This window comes from Carassius gibelio, chromosome A5 (assembly GCF_023724105.1).
Source record: "Carassius gibelio isolate Cgi1373 ecotype wild population from Czech Republic chromosome A5, carGib1.2-hapl.c, whole genome shotgun sequence".
Lineage (NCBI taxonomy): Eukaryota > Metazoa > Chordata > Actinopteri > Cypriniformes > Cyprinidae > Carassius > Carassius gibelio.
In genome coordinates, this window is record NC_068375.1 from 7,063,306 (window position 1) to 7,080,200 (window position 16,895).

General features: G+C 38.1%; 1 protein-coding gene across 1 annotated transcript; it reads right to left on the reverse strand.

The window, feature by feature from the left end:
* Positions 1-12,861: 12,861 nt before the first annotated feature.
* LOC127990557 (UPF0561 protein C2orf68 homolog) lies at positions 12,862-16,881 on the reverse strand. The gene is made up of 4 exons (XM_052591505.1): positions 16,467-16,881; positions 15,207-15,328; positions 14,802-14,953; positions 12,862-13,943 (listed from the first exon to the last, which is right to left on the reverse strand). The coding sequence occupies exons 1-4, from the start codon at positions 16,565-16,567 to the stop codon at positions 13,833-13,835; spliced, it is 486 nt and encodes a 161-aa protein (XP_052447465.1). The 5' UTR covers positions 16,568-16,881; the 3' UTR covers positions 12,862-13,832.
* Positions 16,882-16,895: the final 14 nt, after the last annotated feature.

A 16,895-nucleotide genomic window follows, 5' to 3' on the forward strand; every position in this document is an offset into this window, starting at 1 on the left:
AACTCAATTTTTAGATCTTTTTTATTATTATTAATTGTAAAAAAAAAAAAAAAAAAGAAATGGTGCCTTTAGATTCCAGATTTTTAAATAGTTGCATCAATGGAAAGCATGTTTTTCCAGCTTTTAGAAGATGCATACACCTTATTTTTTTTTTAAATCAACCCTTATGCATGTTTTGTGCTCTAGGATCAGATATATGAGTGAACTCCTGATAGACTGAAGCCTGATTTGTTCACGTTTGTGTATCTGCATGAACAACAGCTATGTAAGTTAACCCTTTCTATCAGCTCAAAGCAGTTTGGCAATTCTCCGCTGGCATCAACAAGGCATTTTCATAACAGGGTTTGCCTCATACAACATTACTGAAGAAAACTTCCCTCTGTGTTATGTAATGCTAATTCACAGGGTGACTGATAAGAAAAACAACATGAACAGTTATCACAGAAGCGTCTGTATATACTGTACAAGTGTGTGATTGTCACCTGTTTCTGATGCAACACTTGCTGGATGGAGAGATGTGGGGTAAATCAGTGCCATTGTGCAGAGATTTGTGTCTATAAATTGCTGTCTCATCCTGACCGTGTCAAGAACACACACACACACACACACCCTAGTTTGTTCATACTGAGTCATATTCAATACAAAAACCTGAGTCATCATCAGTTTAAGATTGCATTTGAGTCTGAATTGCTGCTGCGATATGACACAGCAGATTTTCAAAGTAAAATGTGTGTTGTGTGTCTGTGCTTCATCAGAGATCTTACTAGTGATGGAGTGGTGTAATGTAATTCTCAAATCCCAGACCTGTGCGAATTTCAAGATCATTCTGGGTCACATTTCTCCCCAAAACAAAGATAAAGAAAATATACCTGCTGGAATGCAACAAATATCACTTTAATCTCCGCAATGATAATATATTATTATTATTCAAATGACAAAGTTCTATTAAACATATAGATTTCATCATGGTAGTTTTGAATAAAATTCTACTTTACCTGTATTATTATCCTCTAAAAAGCAATATATGCATGGACTATGTAACTATTAAGGACATAAGCATTGCACTTTGGTATCATCAGGTGTCGGATGAGGTGTCATGCCTTTTCATTTAGTTGCTAAACTTGACTATTGGTAAATAATATTTCATTCAAAATGATCATTTTGAAAAATCAACACGAATACTCATCCTCAGCTTTTTCAATATTGATTTCAGTGCGTTTGTGTGGCTTCAAAAGATTTTGAAGTGATGTTCTGAAAATATCATTATAATTTAAATGATTAAATTATAATTATAAAATAATTTTTATGGGAATATATATTAAAGTGTAATTTATTTCTGTGACGTGCAGCTGTATTTTCAGCATCATTCCTCCAGTCTTCAGTGTCACATGATCTTCTTGAGCAGGTGCCAGGTCGTGCTGAAAAACTAAATCTTCATCTCCATAAAGCTTTTCAGCAGATGGAAGCATGAAGTGCTCCAAAATCTCCTGATAGCTAGCTGCATTGACCCTGCCCTTGATAAAACACAGTGGACCAACACCAGCAGCTGACATGGCACCCCAGACCATCACTGACTGTGGGTACTTGACACTGGACTTCAAGCATTTTGGCATTTCCTTCTCCCCAGTCTTCCTCCAGACTCTGGCACCTTGATTTCCGAATGACATGCAAAATTTGCTTTCATCCGAAAAAAGTACTTTGGACCACTGAGCAACAGTCCAGTGCTGCTTCTCTGTAGCCCATGTCCTGCACACGCCTGTGCACGGTGGCTCTGGATGTTTCTACTCCAGACTCAGTCCACTGCTTCTGCAGGTCCCCCAAGGTCTGGAATCGGTCCTTCTCCACAATCTTCCTCAGGGTCCGGTCACCTCTTCTCGTTGTGCAGCGTTTTTTGCCACACTTTTTCCTTCCCACAGACTTCCCACTGAGGTGCCTTGATACAGCACTCTGGGAACAGCCTATTCGTTCAGAAATTTCTTTCTGTGTCTTACCCTCTCGCTTGAGGGTGTCAATGATGGCCTTCTGGACAGCAGTCAGGTCAGTCTTACCCATGATTGCGGTTTTGAGTAATGAACCAGGCTGGGAGTTTGTAAAAGCCTCAGGAATCTTTTGCAGGTGTTTAGAGTTAATTAGTTGATTCAGATGATTAGGTTAATAGCTCGTTTAGAGAACCTTTTCATGATATGCTAATTTTTTGAGATGGGAATTTTGGGTTTTCATGAGCTGTATGCCAAAATCATCAGTATTAAAACAATAAAAGACCTGAAATATTTCAGGTGGTGTGCAATAAATCTAAAATATATGAAAGTTTATTTTTTTATCATTACATTAAGGAAAATAATGAACTTTTATCACAATATGCTAATTTTTTGAAAAGGACCTGTAGATGTGTTTTGGCAAATCTTAACAAATGTTAGTTACATCAATTGTGTTTGGGTTCAAAGTAGGGAGTGGAGATGTTGTTGACACTAGGGTTCGCTCTTGGGACACCTCTGACATTTATGTTAAGTAAAAATAACAATAAATACTACTTAAACTAGGCACAAAATGTTAGATATTATTTATGCTTAAATTCAGCAATTTGTACCTCTGTGTACACTGAAAAATGTTTTGCTTCGAAGCAACTTTCACTCAGAAATTGCTAAGAAATTTCATTAAAAATAAAACGCAAGTAACGCACAGAATTAAACATTTACAAAGACAGTAGAAAGAGTCCTAGAAATAGTATTTTCATGTAACTCTTTCTCCAATAATCTTTGTTTTAATGACAAATTTGTAGGGGTGGGAAAAATACGTCGACACAAAATATGCGCATCTATTCGTCTATTCTGTTTTTATTTCTCTAAAAAACATTTGCAAAATGTTTACCTTATGTGCGCTGAATATACGCGATGGCCGGATCAACATTCTGTCCAACGTAATATAACCAATCCAGGGTTTTTTTCTGCATGATCTTTTTTTTTTTTTTTGGCGGCTGTCAAAGCCATAGACAGTAAAAGAAATGCACACAGCGACCCCATTGGAACTCAATTGAGACAAGTGAAGCCCTTTTTTTAATCGTTTTTAGCACTTCCGTTTCTGACGCGCAGACTCAAACGAAGCTTGACGACGTCGAACTGTCTGACAGATGTAAATCTTCTAGTAGCTGTGCGTGCAAACTGCCATCGTTAATCTTGCAGAGACGGCGAGCTTGAGCGGGGAGTTCCTTGTCGTGACTGAGCAGGAGTAAGTATTCTGATTAATTATTTTGTATAGTATTTTAAAATGTAACGCCAGTACGCCATATTAAGTTAATTCCCTGCGAGCTTTTCCTCCTGTCTGTACGGTAATGCGACAGAGAGTCAAGTGGTTATGACACAATCGTTAGCCTATTTTTTACAAAAACTGTTTATACGGGGCCATAATGTAACATAGAAGGTAATGGAGCCCTTTATACATTGTCGTGTATCTTTAGAAATAAATAATGGACAAACGGAGTCTTTAAACGCCTCAGATGTAAAGTTATTCGCTGTCAAAGTGACGCCAAAATGAATGGGAGTCAATGGGAATGCTAACGCAAGTGAAGTTCTGCTAAAAGATGGCAGCCCCCACCCGACTTCAACTTCCGGTCGAGTTCCTTGCCGCCTGGTCAAAGCCTTATTTGATCGGTGAGTGATGTAGAATAGAATGACAGGGCGAGTACGAGAGAGAGCCCCGGCTGCACGCGCACTCACAGTCTTCAAACAACACGAGCGCTTCTTGCTCTCTCTCTCCCTTGTGCATATTAATCAAAATCATTAAACACGATAGAAAAAGGGCGAAACGCCAAAGTTTCACGTGCGCTCGCACACTCACAGTCTTCAAAGTACACGAGCGCTTCTTTCTCTCTCTCTCTCTCTCTCTCTTTCTCTCTCTCTCTCTCTCGTGCATATTAACCAAAATCATTAGACACGATAGAAAAAGGGCGGAATGCCAAAGTTTCATGTGGAGCATTCAGAGATTTTTTTTTTCTCCATGACAGGCTGCTGGCTCCCACTGTTCATTTTTTATTTTTTTGGGAAAAGCACTCTCTGTATTAGCTTAATACATCGGAAAAATAATTGCTAGATTAATCGTTCAAAAAATAATCGTTTATCCCAGCCCTACAAATTTGCTAAATCATGTTTTACAGTGAAAAAAAGCATCCAAATTGTTCTTATTTTGTGTCTATGCAGTTAATTACAAAAAATTTAAAATTTGGGTCAAATTGACTCCAAACACAATCAAAAAATACAGTAGAAATAAATTAGTTTTTAGTATCTGACGAGCTACAGTACATGACCTGGATCTTCAGTGTTTGGCAGATTGCATGGAAGCCAATGAGGGCTCAATCTGACTCCAAACAGACTTCTCAGATTTTCAGCACGTATGATTCTCCATTCTCTTAAGCCCCTTTCACACTGCACGTCGGACCCGCAATATTTCCGGAACATTGCCGGGTCGCCTTCTGTGTGAAAGCAACCACGTCCCGGAATTGATTACCGAATTGAAACCGGGTCGGGGACCTAGTAACATTGCGGGGTTCGACCCGGGATGAGCGCTGTGTGAACAAAAGCCAGATCTAATTCCGTGTCGAAGTGATGACGCGCGTTATCGCGCGACTCTTTTATCGGCTGTTTTGAATGAAGATCAACATTCGCGACGAAAACACATGTGCAAACTGTAATGAAGCAGAGATCAGTTAGTTCCTCACTTTCCGCGCTGACGCCGAGACCGTTTGCTTGCTTCAGTGAAAGTATAACGTGCCTAGCGTTTTCGACTCGTACATTACACGTCACGCGCTGATGTCACGTGTCGTTACGGGATCTTCAAGGGTTGTGTGTGAAAGCACGCACATATCCCGGGTCATCACTGGCAGTGTGAAAGTACCAAATCTAGCGACCAGGGACCAATTGCAGGAACACTTTACCCCTGTATTTGCCGGAATGGCAGTGTGAAAGGGGCTTTAGGGTTATGCCGGCCTGACCGGTCGTAAGATTATTGTCAATACCTATGGAGGCTAGGGAGCCCATGGTGGAGGAGCTTTCTCTGGAAAGGACAACACTAAAGTGGACCGTTCTGTGGTGAACGCTGCCCGCTGGGTGGCCAAATCTCTGGTGAAGGCTAGACTCTGCAGGAGAGTTCTGGTGCAGGTAAGCTGGCCACATATTTTGAATTCTGCTGAGAAAGTATAATTCTTTGAATTTGAAGTACATACATGTATCGTCTTCTCCAGGTTTCTTATGCCATCGGAGTGGCCCATCCTCTTTCCATTTCTATCTTCCACTATGGCACATCTCAGAAGAGCGATAAGGAGCTGCTTAAAATCGTCAAGAAAAACTTTGATCTTCGTCCAGGAGTCATTGTGAGGTAGCAGCTGATCTCTTAACACATTACCCTGTGATCGAAGCCTTTCATATTGCTTCGTTTTTCAGTTTGACACAGATTTTCTTCTGCTTCTGTCTTTGCATCCCCTGATTCCATCAGACACACGATAATAGATCTAGCAACCTTTGCCAAATAATTATTCAAGATTCAGTACAGTACAAAAAGAGATTTAAATAAAATACAAAGCAAGAAATGAAATACAGGCATGAAAACAAACAAAGAGTTTATTTAACTTAATTAAAATAACTGTAGTTTGAGATTAATTTAAATAAACAATGACAATTTTTTGCAAATTAATTCTTCAAATATATAGTGAACTACACTACTTCCCTCAAGTATTAAACATTCCGAAACTGAAAAGTAAATGTAAAACTAATTAATTATTGTCATAGTTTCCTCTGCATGATGATCACATAAAGTAATTAAAACTGTGTGCGTATGTTAATACCAAATATTTATTTTGATATTCTTTTAAATACATGCTCTTCTATTTTAACGAGTCAATAATCCACGGCCGATGTGTTCTAGGGAGCTGGAGCTGAAGAAGCCCATTTATCAGAAGACCGCTGCTTACGGCCACTTCGGCCGTGAATCTTTCCCTTGGGAAGTGCCCAAAAAGCTGGACTATTAAACCTTTTGTCAAGGTTGTTCCTCTCTAGACCCTTCTACAGAGAAGCCCACATGGCTTACGAGGAGAAGTCTGGGTATTCTTGTACAAGTCTTGCTGGTCCCATTTCTCCACTATATCGCTTCACCCATTTAACTTCTTAGTCTTTTTTGAGTTTTACATGTGATTATGATTCATCAGCATTATGGTGAAGGAAGTGTACTACACTAAATGACGCACAAATTGCCATCGTAGGAATTGTAAACTGGTTAAATTTGACGTCATGCAGCATTATCAAGCCCTTCACCACTGTATCATAAGCATTCCAAACTGTTTTAGTACTTCTACACCTTGTGTATTAATGAATCGTGCAGTCCTCTTTGCACACGTGTTGGACTCTGTAATCTGCAGGTCATCTCTTATGCAGTATGTCCAGTAACTTCTCTTCTCCAGTGCTCTGTGGTTCCTGCCGTGCCATTTATTTTGGCCAATACTAATGCATTATTAGACACTTATTTGTCTGTGTTCTTTCACATTCTATTCTTTTCTAAAAACAGAGGGATAGCAATTTTGGCTGGTGTTGTACAGAGAAACTAGCCTCGTTTACATGCATCCCTCTCGCTCTCTTTCAATTTCTTTTGCTTTCAACAGTTTTTATTTATTTTTATCCATTTGTATCCGTTTACCCGTTTGTATATTAGGTTTAGGTTTGAATTATATGCAATAAAACAGTATTTACTTTACAACTTTAATATGACCATAAATGAACTGGCAGGTCTGGGAATTTGTGAGTTATAATTCATATTTACTGATATAAGATGCGTTATGTTTACTATATGATCCTTGTTTGATATGACAATCCCACTTAAAAACATTTAATGCATCTTTACCTATTAAATACATAAAGGATAATGCACATCCAGTCAGTTATCTCAGAATAAACCCCGACAGGGTGTTCATGACGCAAAGCAGAAATAACATCTTACTTACAGAGATAACCATACTTATTACACGGCTAAAAAGATTTGTTTTTGCCATATATGTTGAAATAAATGCTGAAGTCTTCCAGTGTTTTTTTGAGACATGTTCTTAGGACTGTGCGTGCACACTGGCTGATCTCTTCTAATAAATCTTTTTATAAAGCTATTGGAGCAAAAGTAACAACATTTGTTGTTGTCAGATTTCTTTGGTGATTTCAGATTTGAAATGTAATCCTAAACTTAGTGGACAGTTTTGGAGAATTTGATGTTTCCCCATTCAAAGATATAGGAACTGCATTAGATGCCGAGAGGTGTTTCAAAGATGACCGCCGAGTGACATGACTGTCTTAAAGAGACTTTGGTAGAGCTGTGTAATGAATACTAGTAATTATTATTAGATATTAGTACTTTTTCCTATAGTGCCCCCCCCCCCCCCCACACACACACATTGTAAAGTGCTTTGAGTGTCTAGAAAAGCACTACATAAATGCAACAAATTATAATTGCGCGCATGCAGAATCATATTCATATTTTGCTCTTCACTAACCCAGTTTACAGTTACACTGTACCAGTGAGACACCATGAAACATATGGGTGTTCATCTTACGTCTAGAGTGTTTATTTTCCAAATTTAAATATTAATTACTAAACATGCCTCTTTTGCCAAAGGAACACCCTGAGTGTGTATCACTTGCTTATATTTATATCTTGCATTTCAGTGGCTTGTACAGTACTGATATGTGCTGACTGATATGAAATAATATATTTTATCTTTTACTAAAAATAAATGTTAACCACATTAAAGGTTAGATCATAAACAATCACACAACCTGTGAGGCCTACAGTACCATTGGGAGGATTCACATACCGGCCATCAAGCCATGGGACAAAAGAGAAGCCAGAACATGCTATGTTACATGCAACAAAAATAATTTGTTAGTAACTGATTAATGGTTTAAGTGAACTGAAAAGTCTTCATGCAGGAACCTCAGACTGAGCTCAATCCAAGTGAAATATCGATAAGATTTACAAGGGTGGTGTTAGCCAATAGAGTAGCACACATGTGCAACTCTATTGGGGTTAGACAACACGTTTCAGGACCTACTCATTGTCGAAATCATACTCTAGATTTAATACTGTCACATGGAATTGATGTTGATAGTGTTGAAATTATTCAGCCAAGTGATGATATCTCAGATCATTATTTCGTTTTGTGCAAAGTTCATATAGCCAAAATTTTTAATTCTACTTCTTGTTACAAGTATGGAAGAACCATCACTTCACCCACCAAAGACTGCTTTTTAAGTTATCTTCCTGATGTATCCAAATTCCTTAGCATATCCAAAAGCTCAGAACAACTTGATGATGTAACAGAAACTATGGACTCTCTCTTTTCAAGCATTTTAAATAAAGTTGCTCATTCACGCTTAAGGAAGGTTAAGGAAACCAGTCTGACACCGTGGTATAATGAGCATACTCGCACCCTAAAGAGAGCAGCCCGAAAATGGAGCACAGCTGGAGGAAAACAAAACTAGAGGTATTTCGTATTGCTTGGTGGGAAAGTAACCTATCCTACAGAAAAGCATCAAAAACTGCTAGATCTGATTACTTTTCTTCTCTTTTAGAAGAAAACAAACATAACCCCAGGTATTTATTCAATGCAGTGGCTAAATTAACGAAAAATTAAGCCTCAACAAGTGTTGACATTTCCCAACACCACAGCAGTAATGACTTTATGAACTACTTTACTTCTAAAATCGATAATATTAGAGATAAAATTGTAACCATTCAGCCGTCAGCTACAGTATCACATCAGACAGTGCACTATAGATCCCCTGAGGAACAGTTCCACTCATTCTCTACTATAGGAGAGGAAGAATTGTATAAACTTGTTAAATCATCTTAACCAACAACATGTATGTTAGACCCTATACCATCTAAGCTCTTAAAAGAGGTGCTTCCAGAAGTCATAGATCCTCTTCTGACTATTATTAATTCCTCATTGTCATTAGGATATGTCCCCAAAACCTTCAAACTGGCTGTTATTAAGCCTCTCATAAAAAACCACAACTTGACCCCAAAGAACTAGTTAATTATAGAACAATCTTGAATCTCCCTTTTCTGTCCAAGATACTAGAAAAGGTGGTATCCTCACAGTTATATTCCTTCTTAGAGAAAAATGGTAAATGTGAGGAATTCCAGTCAGGATTTAAACCGTATCATAGTAGCTTTCACTGTTATGCTGATTATACTCAGCTCTATATTTCTTCGCGAAATTACTGGACGACGAGTAATTTCTTACTGCTAAATTCTGAAAAAAACAGAGGTGTTAATTATAGGACCTAAAAACTCTGCATGTAATAACCTAGAACACTGTCTAAGACTTGATGGTTGCTCTGTCAATTCTTCGTCATCAGTTAGGAACCTAGATGTGCTATTTGATCGCGATCTTTCCTTAGAAAGACACGTTTCTAGCATTTGTAAAACTGCATTTTTCCATCTCAAAATTATATCTAAATTACGGCCTATGCTCTCAATGTCAAATGCAGAAATGTTAAAGGTACCGTTCTTTGTGATCCCATGTTTTAAACTTTAGTTAGCGTGTAATGTTGTTGTTAGAGTATAAATAATATCTGTAAAATTCTAAAGCTAAAAGTTCAATGCCAAGTGAGATATTTTATTTAACAGAATTCGCCTACAAAAAAAGACCCGTTTGGACTACATCCCTCTAGTTCCTGTAGTAATGACGTCACTAAAACAGTTTTTTGACTAACCTCCGCCCACATGAATTCACAAAAAAGGGGGCGTGGCCTTGCGCTTTGACGTAGAAGAGGAAGAGCTGCGTTTTTGCTTGTTGCCATGTCGTCGAAATTATTAAGTTATTTTCATCTCGGAGTCCAATCATCTTTGTTTGGGCTTCCCAGGCACGCTGTACTTAGAGATTAATGGTTACAATGTTTAACTTGGTTCCCGAAAATTATAATCCACATATAAAACTATTTGCAGCAGATTTTGCTGAGGACAGCGAGCTTCCTCAATCTCAATCAGTTTAATGCCGGATTCGCACAAAGATTATTCTTGAAAGATGGAGCAGTTCCCTCTTTGTCTGGAGAAGGCGTTGTTTATGGACCACAACCAGTAAGTGCATTTTATTATTTAAGTTGGTGCGTTTAACAGTTTCTGTAACTTATTACACAAAGGGCAACGCTGTTTAGCTTTGTTAACTAGATGTTAGGGCTGTGCAAAAAAACGAATGCGATTTTCATGAGCATCTTGTCAGTAAAGGTGTTCTGTGATTATAAGTACATCTCCAGCACGTGCGTTCTTTTACTGTCTATGGTTCAGATCAGGATTGCCAGGTTTTCAAAACAAATCCTGCCCACTTGCTTCTCAAAACTACTACGCGTTTCCAGGAGGGCAGCGTGTGCTAAGCTGGTGTCGAATCACAACACATGAATATCCTGTTAATCTTGAGTACCTATAGAGTAGTACTGCATCCTTCATAACTCCAAAAAGTCTTTATTTTTATTATATTTATAAGAGAAAGATAGTCTGTACCGATTTTTCCCGGAAAAACACGAGCGCCTAGAGGTGTGACGTGTGGGCGGAGCTAAAGAATCACGAGCGCCAGTAGGCTTTTGCAGTTGAGAGCATGTGGAAGCTGTGACACAGATCCAGAGGCTGAAATTTAACAAGAGCAGCATCAGCAAAGGCGGTATGCTATGTGGTATGTACTGAAATGGTATATATTTGCTTAGCGGTTTTGGAAATTGACTAAGTTCCACTTTATGGCGTCTTTTTTTTTTTTTTTTTTTTTTAAACTGTACATGTGGAAAGTGCAGTTTGATGACAACATCGCATGTTGTTTACTTGATGTGCTTATGCGCTGAGAGCTAAGTTAACAACACAGAGATATTTGAAGCAGTTTTACTCACCGCATGCGGTTCCAACACACAATCGTGACACTTTTCCATTGGGACTGCATTATCCTTAAGAAATAAACAATGTGCAATCCGAAATGCAGGGAACAAACACAATCACTTGCACAACTCCGTTGATGCTCTGTAAAAATAAACTCCATCCACTGGTCCCTTAATGCTGTTTCTCTTTTGGTAATCTGTGCAGGGTTGTCTTGCCCTGGCAACCAAAAACACACTTCTTTTGTGACTTTTTGCGAGGCTCTCGCTCTGATCAGGCTGTGCTCAGCCTCTCAGTGCTGTGCTATACGGGAGCGCGCGCACTCAGGACCCATATAAGGAAATTCCGCTCCATCTAACGTCACACAGAGCCATACCTTGAAAAAAATTTCCGAAACTTGTGACAAACCGGAAGAGGTTTTTTTGGAACAAAAATACTCCTTTAAACGTACAACTTAATTTTTGAAACTTTTTCCATGTTTAGCATGGGAATCCAACTCTTTAACAGTGTAAAAAACTCAGTATGCATGAAATAGCATTTCACCCCCCCTTCAAGGTTAGATTATTGTAATGCTTTATTGGGTGGTTGTTCTGCACGCTTAGTAAACAAACTACAGCTAGTCCAAAATGCAGCAGCAAGAGTTCTTACTAGAACCAGGAAGTATGACCATATTAGCCCATATTGCTACCTCATTAGAAGATTGGCATCTACGCTAATATTTGTTTGTTTCTCTCTTGTTCCGAGGTCACCGTGGCCACCAGATCCAGTCTGTGTCCAGATCAGAGGGTCACTGCAGTCGCCCGGATCCAGTACGTATCCAGACCAGATGGTGGATCAGCACCTAGAAAGGACCTCTACATCCCTGAAAGACAGCAGAGACCAGGACAACTAGAGCCCCAGATACAGATCCCCTGTAAAGACCTTGTCTCAGAGGACCACCAGGACAAGACCACAGGAAACAGATGATTCTTCTGCACAATCTGACTTTGCTGCAGCCTGGAATTGAACTACTGGTTTCGTCTGGTCAGAGGAGAACTGACCCCCCAACTGAGCCTGGTTTCTCCCAAGGTTTTTTTCTCCATTCTGTCACCGCGGAGGTCATGTGCGACACAGAGGGAGAGAGAGTTAAACACAAGCCCAGAGGGTGGTCCGGACTGCTGAGAGAATCATCGGTACAACCCTGTACTTATCCAGAGTGAGCAAAAGGGCTGGCAAAATCACTCTGGACCCCTCACGTCCAGCACACTCTCACCTTGAACTGTTGCCATCTGGTCGACGCTACAGAGCCCTGAACACCAGAACTACCAGACACAGGACCAGTTTCTTCCCTCAGGCAATCCATCTTATGCACAATTGATATCTAATGAACAATTGATTACTTATGAACAGCTGATAATAACCGTGGAACACACTACACTTTATATTTATGTACACATTCACTTATTTATCTAATAAGTACATACATACATAACTGCTTTTTGTAATATACCTGCCTACAATTGTCAATTTGTATATTGTCATTCACTATCTACTTATTTGTATTTTTTATTCTTTTATTATGTGTTTTATGTTCTGTCGCTGTCCTTCTGTTGTACTGCGGAGCTTCTGTCACGAAAACAAGTTCCTCGTATGTGTAAATATACCTGGCAATAAAGCTCATTCTGAAACCAATATTAGAAATTACAATAATGTTTCACAATATTAATGTTTTTTTTTTGATCAAATAAATACATCCCTGATGAGAATAAGAGAATCCATTAAAAAAACAAGGTAAATTATTAATTAGGTTTATAATATAGGCCTAACATAATAACATATATAACAATATATCAAAACAAACTGAAGCATTTAAACTGAGACCGCCAAATTATATAATATATAGTAAAGGTGAATTCTTAAGACCCCTATGAAGTACAGTTTTCACAAAAGACACAATGTTATATTAGTTAAAAAAACTATTTATGGAATTGATGGGTTTGCAATATACCTTTTATTGAGAGGTGTGTTTAACAAAGCTGTTTAACATAACATAACAACATAACCAAACATGATTATTTGCCTATTGTGCCTTTAGTTTAATGTGAACTCCTTTCCTGTGGTGACATCAATGAATGAAACTCAGAGGCAGCTGAAGAAAAATGTATCTTTTCACTGTTTACATGATGTAAACAGTGCACACTGCTATCATCTGTCTGCATTCATCCTGCAATCTGAACAAGAACATGATTTTCAATAATAAAACAACTACCTGTACAATGAAGAGGTGAAAAAAAAAGACATATCGGCTTTTATGTTTCCACAACATCATGAGCACCAACAGAGGAAAAGGGGATATTTATATCAGTACATCGACATGAATATTTACGGACATAAAAGGACAAGACAGATATCCAACTGCAAGGAAATCAACATCAGAGCCACGAGGACCTCGTCAGCACTCTTTAAACTCAGTTTGAACTTCCTCAGCTGTTTCCACCAGGATCTACATCACAGGAGCGATTCCTTCAAACCTTTGCTTAGACTAAAACAGACCGGACGCATTCGAAGTTTGCTTTAACTTCTGTGGGGATTTAGCCTAAACCATATATAAAAACACTCTTTTCTGGAAGTCTATCAGTCACCTGCGAGCTCTCAACATCTGTTCAGCGTCTTTCCTAAGTGTGAAGTCACAAGGATTTCAGTTTCCAGCTGAAAGAACAATTCAGATCCTGTTTTCTGTAACACAAACTGTTAGATCAAAGAAGATCAGATTCCTGCTTAACAGTGTCATTTCTCTTGAGGTTGGAGTCCACTCTGTTTGGAGAAGGCTACACCTTCACATGTTAGGATTCATGGCATCTCCGAGACATCTGTGAATGCTTTGTGCCGTCTTACAGAAGTGCAGCTCAGCGGTGTCTCAGTGCCTTCTCCTCCACTTTTATCAAAGCTCCTCTCTCTTTCTCTCAGCGCTTGTTGATTTCCTGTCCCACGCGTGCCAACAGCGCCGCCCTCATGGCCGAGTCCAGAGCGTTCTTTTCTGCCACACGCTGCACAATAACTTCTGGCTTGTCCTCCTGCTCGGAAAAAAAATATTTCATTGTTGCTTTTTGCTTCAACACATACAACTAACTTTAAGTCAAGTGCTTTTCACAATACACACTGTTTTCAATCATGAAAATCACAATGTTAGTATTTATCTTCATGCTTTTAAAACTGCATGAAAAAAAAATGTGTGAATGCATTTTATTTATCTTTTTGTAATTGATTAATCAAAATATATAAACTTAAGTAATCCTTTTACTTTTTTTTTTGACCATAACTTTGCCTCCGGCTGTAACATCAAACGTTGAAAATCAAAAACACATGATGATTTATGATTAAGCTACTCAATTTAGCTTGAAAAATCTTTGTAGCCTCTGAATAATATCATACTGGATAAACAACGAGAAAGAAAAAAGGTTATTGCAGCTTATTTCACACTTCAGACTTTTTTTCAGAACCGAAAGACACAAACGTGTAATTGTGAGACATAAATGCAGAATTGCAAAAAATTAAGTAAGAACTGTGAGATATGAACTGGGGATTGTGATATATAAAGATATCAATTCAGAATTGTGAGATAAAAGTCTCAATGACCTTCTTTCTTTTCCTGCAAAAAAACAGAACTGCAAGAAAGAAAATTCTGAATTCAGAGAGAAAAAGCCAGATTTTCAAGAAGAGATTCAGAATTCTGAGTTTATATCACAAAATTCAGAATTTGTTCCTATCTCAGAATTGGAACTCCAAATTATGAGATAAACTTAACATTGCTATATATATATATATATATATATATATATATATATATATATATATATATATATAGTTACATAAGTTGCAATTACAGGAGGAAACGGGCTTTCATAAGAACCTCAGTGCACCTCGACACAAACCTTATGGACAATGAGAGAAGTTATGTGGCCGTTGTCAGCTTGATAGTCGAGCCAGAACAGCTCTGTGCAGGTGTTCTCCTGCTCTGTGCCAGAGCTGCTCTCATTCCAGTCCTCTGCCTCCGCACTCGCACCAGCTCCAGATACAGATCCATCTGAAATCAACCAGAGGTCCATACCTCAAGCTCCAACATATCTCAACATCTCAGAAGTACTCGCTCAGTGTTGATGATTCAAAGACCACTTTATCAGCCTCACTTATAACTTTTAATCCTCAATCAGCTAGTTATTATTTAGATGCATTAGTTAATCTGGATGATTTCTTGTCATATCAGTGCAGCCTGAGCTGGTGGATAATATAAATAGTAATAATAATATAATAGTGAGTTGCACGCTGGTGTATCTTACTCTGGAGGCGAGGGTGATACACCTGTCGGTTGGGTCTGCGAGGACGCTGAGGGGTGCTGCTGCTGCCGTGTCTGCGCCTCTGTTTCTCCTTAGCCTGCTTTACTTCTCTGTCATAATCATCCCTGCAGAAGAACAAATGTTAATGCATCACATAACCTATTGGACACAATCTACTACATGCCTTAGTTTACATTTTCTTAGCAAGTGAAACGTCTTTTCGTATACTTGTAAAAAAGCCCACCTTCAGCTTTACTGATTTTGAACTGAACAAAACACACATATGGAAACATGTTTTTCTGAGACTGTCTTGTATGCTTTGTTTAAAGGTTCTATAAACATTTCCAATAATTTAACCCTCTAGCGTTGTTCGGTCACTTTAGAACAGCATGTTTTTTTTCTCAACGGAATGGTAAGAAACTCAATGACTTTAATGTGACCAAATTTTTTTTTTATATATATATATATATAATTTTTTTTGTGTTGTTTGCACCATTGGAAATAAAAAAAAACTAATAATTAAAGGGGTGACACTTTAAAACATCAAGAGACACACAGTTCAACTGGTGTGGCTGTAACAATATAGCAAAATTGAGCCAGAAGACTCAAATAATTAACCTCTGATAAAGCATTCATGTTCATTTCTGTTACATTTTTTTACTTTGATGCTGTGTTGCAAAATGCCTTTCTGTGTCCAGGTTTGACTGTAGAAAATAAATGTAAAAACTGAAAATTTAAACAAAAAACATTTACAAAAAGTTGTCTTTGAGAATGTCTAAACGATATGTCCAAATCTTAATAATAAAAAAAGGTATTTATGTCTAAAAACAACTATAAAATGTATAAGCCTTTTTACATAGAGCTCTAGGAATCTAGTGGTTAAAACATGAAATTTCAGTTGTTTTTATTTTTTCTTCCGAACAGATGGCACTAAAAATGGCAATGTCTCATTGTATTTTATTTTAACATAATATACTGCCATAATTGAAAAGTAATATAAAATATTATATATATATATATATATATATATATATATATATATATATATATATATATATATATTTCAATTATGGAAAATAAATTATGGAAAATAAATATCACAAATATTGAGAAAATATTGACCAGTACCATAAAAAATTAATTTTAAATACGAAATAAAAATAATATTACCGAACAAAAATATATTACACTGAAGTTACATATGTATAGTTAGATCAGAGCGGCCTCAGAACACACAACAGTCAGCTGGAGACAGACAGAGACCTGGCGATCTGATTCCTCCTGATGTGCCGCAGGAACCCGTGGCTCATGTCCAGACGCCCGCCGGGCTTGTGTTTAACTCTCTCTCCCTCTGTGTCACACATGACCTCCGCGGCTCCTGTTATGTGGCTCTGCGCGATCCTCACAATAAACTAATTTCGGCACAATATTACACACTCCTGCACAACATCTCTCCGAGCACTCATGCGAGCGCTGAACAAAACACGCTGGACAATAAAACGCGAACTCTGAGTTGTCGGAGTTGTTTCCACAAACGACTGCACTTCTATACTGTCCTTCCTACAGCCCAGTAGTGCGTATATCTGTATTAAAAAGTGAAATACATCATACGATAGGTAGTCAGTGGTCTAGAAATTACGTTACACGACAAATCCAGTGATAGCGTTTGCTTCAACCCCGGGTTACTGTGCT